The sequence below is a fragment of the Xyrauchen texanus genome, chromosome 32, assembly GCF_025860055.1.
Source record: "Xyrauchen texanus isolate HMW12.3.18 chromosome 32, RBS_HiC_50CHRs, whole genome shotgun sequence".
Taxonomy (NCBI): Eukaryota; Metazoa; Chordata; class Actinopteri; order Cypriniformes; family Catostomidae; genus Xyrauchen; species Xyrauchen texanus.
The window spans coordinates 11819419-11825470 of record NC_068307.1 but is presented as its reverse complement, the minus strand read 5'-3'; the positions used below and the strand labels follow the sequence as shown (position 1 = coordinate 11825470).

Here is a 6052-nt window from a genome sequence, read left to right as displayed (position 1 = left end):
ATATGGACTTTGAGGGATTTCAGAGGTGGAGCTGAGGAGAGAAACCCATTACTACCCCAACCAAAAAGACCTCAATTACTTGATTAGAGATCTTGGTCTCACCGTCTAGACTCAAGCAGTGGAACTTGTTGGATGAAAGTGTGCAAGTCGCAGATCAGAGGAAGCATCACCAACCTTTTCCCAATGTCTTCACGCGTCAAGATAGGCTCTGCTTCTGCCACAATGTGACCAGTCTGTTCGAGGCAATCAGAATCGCCTGTAACCAGAATGAGTGGTGCCTCTTCATTGACAGCTCATCCAGGAGCCTTAAAGCCATGCTGCTCCATAATTGTAACAAGTACCCATCTCTTCCCCTGGCTCACTCAGTGCACCTCAAAGAGGATTACAACAGCATGAAGACTTTGCTGGATGCATTGAAGTATGATGAGTAGGGCTGGGAGGTCATAGGAGACTTCAAAATGGTGGCATTCCTAATGGGTCTCCAAGGCGGTTTTCCCAAGTTTCCCTGCTATCTTTGACTTTGGGACAGCAAGGACACCAATGTGCACTACCACAGGCGGGACTGGCCACAGCGGACCGAGTTCTCTGTTGGGAGGAACAACGTCAAGTGGGAGCCACAGGTGGACCCCCAGAAGGTGCTGATGCCACCACTGCCCATCAAATTGGGCCTTATGAAACAATTTGTCAGAGCTCTAGATAAAGAGTTGGCAGCATTCAAGTACCTTCAAGACTTCTTCACCTATAAGCTGTCTGAGGCAAAGGTCAAAGCTGGTGTCTTCGTCAGACCACAGATAAAGAAGAACCAGGAGTGCAATGAATTCCCCAAGAAGCTCACTATTAAGGAGAAAGCGGCTTGGAACAGATTTGTTGCAATGGTTAGGGGCTTCCTGGGTAATCACAAGGCGGAAAACTATGTGGAAATGGTTGAGACTCTGGTGAAGAACTATGGCACAATGGGCTGTAGGATGTCCCTCAAAGTCCATATCCTTGTTGCTCATCTTGATAAATTCAAGGAGAACATGGGAGTGTACTCGGAGGAGCAAGGTGAGCGCTTCCGTTAGGATATACTGGACACTGAATGCTGCTACCAAGGACAGTATAACGACAACATGATGTAAGACTAAATTTGGGGGCTGATTCGTGAAAGTGATTTACTGTATAATCTCGATCTTTGTAGTCCTTTTTGTGTTACTTTTGTATAAATACATGTTAATTTGGATTCATATGTTGTTTTTTTCTGACTTTATGTGAACGAAAAGACACAAATTGGCTTGTTTTCTCATTGGAAATGTGAAATAATAGCAATTTTCTATACTTTTGAGGCATAAGCAATTAGGAAATAACACTTAATACCAAGGAGCAAAAACTGTGTTACATAGTGTAATCTAATCTCGTTCAATATCATAAAAGTGTACAAAAACAACCTTTGTCTGGGCATATTAATAATCAGTAGTCCTATGTGTGGCCAGTATCACTTTCGATTTCATATGTGTCCAAAAACAACATTTATCAGGCCATAGCTATAAGCGGTAGGCCTATATGTGGCTGCTTAACCATTTCGATATTACAAAACTGTCCAAAAACCACCTTTATTAGGTCATTGCTTTAATTGGTAAGCCTATATGTGGCCACTATCTCTTTCGATATCAAAAAGTGTCCAAAAATAACCTTTATCGGGGCATAGCTACAGTATAAGCGGTAGGCCTATATGCGACCACTAATCTCTTTCGATATCACAAAAGTGTCCAAAAACAACCTTTGGCATAGCTATAAGCGGTAGGCCTGTATACCTACCGCTATCACAAAAGTGTCCAAAAAGAACCTTTATCAGGGCATAGCTAAGCGGTAGGTAGCTGCTAATCTCGTTCGACATCATAAAGGTATCCAAAAACAACCTTTGTCGGCATAACCACAGTATAAGCCGTAGGCCTATATGTGGCCGCTATCTCTTTCGATATCACAAAAGTGTCCAAAAACAAACTTTGACATAGCTGTATGCGGTAGGCCTGTATGCAGCCGCTATCTCTTTCGATATCACAAACGTGTCCAAAAACAACCTTTATCAGGGCATAGCTAAGCGGTAGGCCTATATTAGGCACTAATCTCTTTCGATATCACAAAAGTGCCCAAAAACATCCTTTATCAAGGGATAGCTAAGCGATAGGTCTATATGCGGGCCTCTTAGGGCCCAGAGCCACCAGAGGGCAATGCAAAGCAAGGTCGGTTTTTTTTGTTTTTGTTATTTCTTTCTTTACTATTATTTTTTTAAATATACTAAAAGACAGGAGACCATTCGTGGTTGGGCCTTTTTTTGTCAAATTCAGTTTGACCAGAGGAAATCAAATTCCATTGAATAAATGAACCAATAAGATTCTGATATGATTGGTTATTATTATTAATATTATTATTATTAATACTACTATTATTATCTTTTTTTTATACTTTTATAGTTGTTTATTGTTCTGGCTATTACCGTTTTGCTATCAAAAGCGGCTGGTGTCACCCATTAGTTTCTAATTAAGGATGTCAATCCATACACAACGACGCAGCTGAAATCTTTGTAACAGGAAGCCATGTTGTGGATAAACTCCTAAACTAGGTTTTATATAGACTAAATTCTGATTTCAAAACTAAGAGTTGACTGTATAATTAATTAGGATTAATAACCGTCGATTAAATACGGAGAATCTCGATGTTCAAGAGAAACAGCTATAGTGGCTCTCGCGGAAACCACGTCAATGACCCCCTCCCCCTCCAGCGATATGATTCGCTTCAGTTCAGAACCATGGTCAGCTCTCAGCACGCGCTCTAGTGAAGTGGCCATTATCAGTACATTGTCAGTAACATTCGGCACTAAATTGAAAGACTGCTGGAGGAAACCTAAAAAAACCCCTAAGAAAACACGCAATAATTTATTTCGCTGGAAGACTACTGGCTGCTGGACAGATTTTCCACTCTCGTATAGGGTAAGTCACACTTTTATCTCGTTTTTAGATTGCAAACTGTGATGTGGACAATTCTACCATACTATTCCCTCCATGAAACGAGTCATAGATGGCCTTTGTTACTCAACACGCGACATATTTTCTCTTTTGGTGGTGGTATCAACAATAATTTATTTGATTCCAGAGAAGCAAGAACTTAGATAAAAATGTTGGACCCATCATCGAGCGAGGAGGAGGCGGATGAGGTTGTGGAAGAAGAGCGCAAAGTGGTGGCTGCGCCCAAAGCTGGTGGTCCTCGGGTGTCTCCAAGCAGGTCCAGCGAAAGCTCTGGTGGTTTACAGCCAAGCCGAAGCGCCAATGGCCGTCCAACGAGTCCGTGCCCCTCCGTCGCGATCGATAAGGAAAAGGATGATTTGGAAAAGCTGCAAAGGGAGGAAGAGGAGAGAAAGAAACGGCTCCAGCTTTATGTCTTTGTGATGCGCTGTATCGCCTACCCATTTAATGCGAAACAACCGACGGACATGGCGAGACGACAACAAAAGGTAAGACCACGGCGGAGAAGGGAAAAAGCACATGCAACAGATTGCATCTTAAAATAAGAATCGGTGGCCAACATGATTATAGCATATAGATGACATGGCAGATTTATGTCTAAAATATTAAAAGAACGACTGTGTGCGCAACATTCTCTGCACACTGTCAAATCAATCAGACATACTGAGAGAAATATGAGAGAGATGTTCACCAAAGGCCTTGAAAGTTGACCACAGAAACTACCAGTTGCTCCAATGCACTACCATGTTTGATGCATTTTCTAATACATTGTCTTTTCAATCACAATCACAGAGCTCATGTTCTCCTCTAGCTAAACCGCACTTTGTTGAAGAGAACAGTGGAAGCTCTTACACACACTGAAAATACATCTAATCTGATACTGAAGTTGTCTTGTTCTTTTTTAGAAGTGCACACTGTTAGAGGCTCATCCTACTCCACCCGTGAAATGATGCCCGTTAGGTGGCGCTTGAGTTAGGGGAGGAGAGCATCCAAATAACCTTTTCTATGGGGAGAGTTTGGGTTGTTTATCTCTACTTCATTTTTGTTATCCTCAGGAAAAGCAGTCCAAAACCTCCTCGATATGCTTTATGTCCCACATATTTAGTTAAATATATCAAGTTGCATAAATTCAGCATAGGTCTTTTGTTGTTCAGTGTAATTTAAACAGACCAGGCAAGTTGTCTTAAAGGGATAGTTCACCCCAAAAACAAAAATTATCTCATAATTTACTCACCCTCTTGCCATCACAGATGTGCATTACTTTCTTTCTTCTGCTGAATATAAACAATATTTATAGAAGAATAATTCAGCTCTATATGTTCATACAATGCAAGTGAATAGTGGCCAGAAATATGAAGGTCCAAAAAGCATATAAAGGCAGTAATCCATGTCTTCAGTAGCTATATAATAGGTGTAGGTAAGAATCAGGGGCCGGTTGTGCCAGCTGTGCGTAAGTTCAAACTTAGATTACTTGTGGCGTAAACGGGCAATAAGTCACAATTTATGCACTACTAAATATTTTAGGGTTGCACCATTAAACTTAGGTAGAACGTAACCATGCATATATACTAAATATTTACGGAAGCCTCGCCGGGTGTAACAGATGGAATAAAAAGCAGACTGATATTTTATGACATCAATGAGCTCATGTTTGCGTGACAGGCATCAATCCTTTCAACAAACATTATGATGTTGACATTTACGAGTTAGAGAGAGAAAAAATACACTTTTAAGCGGCTCTTCAGCAGGAAACTGATCTAGCGTTGCAGTTTTCAGGGTGTGTCACCCGGTGTCATGTTTCAACACATTCAAAATATGTATAGGATATTAAAATGAAAATGTTCTGTCTTTCCAGCCTGTTGTATTAGTATTTATTTAAAACCCCTCATTTATTTTGGATACAGTTCCTTTAATATTGTTATATACATAGGGCAAATATACTATTTATCAAATCTACTTTCATTACGTATCATATTTTAATGGAGATATAATTTATTTTAGCTGACAGTTACATGAGCAAACAAGGTTTGTTCATCAACTGTAACAAGATCAAATTGAAGTTCACACTTCTGTGTATAAATCTGAAGGCTGTTTATTGGATAAATACAAGTAAACGTCATAATATGCACTACGCATTACTTTAGGGAGAGCTTACAAACTACTAGTTAAGTCTTGCCTTAAGAACAGGTGGTGCAACCAAATTAAGCACTGACTTAGTTACAAACTAACTAGTAGTTACTAAGCCCTTAGTGTGAAATTTACGTCCTAACTTATGTTAGAACTTACACACAGCTGGTGCAACCCTACCCAGATATATTTTTAAGTCTTTATTTTATCCATAAATCTCCAATTTCACTTTTACTTACACATTCTTCTTCTTTTATTTCTGCATATCGCCACTAAATGATCAGAGAGGATAATTTATTGTAGATAAGGACTTAAATATTGATCTGTTTCTAACCCACACCTATCATATCGCTTCTGAAGGCATGGGTTTAACCACTGGATTCATATGGCTTTTTGGACCTTCAAAGGTCTTGCCACCATTCACTTGCATTGTATGGACCTACGGAGCTAAAATATTCTTCTAAAAATCTTTTTTTGTGTTCTGCAGAAGAAAGAAAGCATAAGTGTCAGTGTGTTATATAGCAACGAAAAGCATATTCTTTGCACTAAGTGCAAATAGAGTTAGATGCTATTTACACCCCAATGCAAGTAGTGGCAGATACTATTTTCACCCCTTATTCAATACTAACCTCTACACCTTAACCTAACCCTTACGTTCCCTTACAAAAAAATTAACCATAGTTTTACCACAGTAACATAGTATCACCATGGTTTTTTGTAGTAAAATCATAATAACCACCAAATGTGACATGGTTACTATGTTAACACCATATTACTGTAGTTACAACATTGTAAATTGCATTAAAACTATGGCTTCTGCAAACAAACGTGATTACTAGTAAAACCATGGTTAATTTTACTCAGATCAAACTTTAATAATTTAATATGGTTAATTTTACTTGGATCAAACTTCTCTATAAATTCCT

General features: G+C 39.4%; 1 protein-coding gene across 2 annotated transcripts in view; it reads left to right on the top strand.

Annotated features, from left to right (window-relative positions):
* The first annotated feature begins 2870 nt into the window (after positions 1-2870).
* Positions 2871-6052, top strand: part of LOC127625621 (calcium-dependent secretion activator 1-like) — a 142355-nt gene continuing 139173 nt past the window's right edge. For both annotated transcript variants that reach the window (XM_052100907.1, XM_052100906.1), the window contains exons 1-2: positions 2871-2966; positions 3130-3487. In XM_052100907.1, coding sequence (XP_051956867.1) covers positions 3152-3487 — 336 coding nt within the window. In that variant the 5' untranslated portion in view covers positions 2871-2966; positions 3130-3151. The remainder of the gene's footprint in view (positions 2967-3129; positions 3488-6052) is intronic.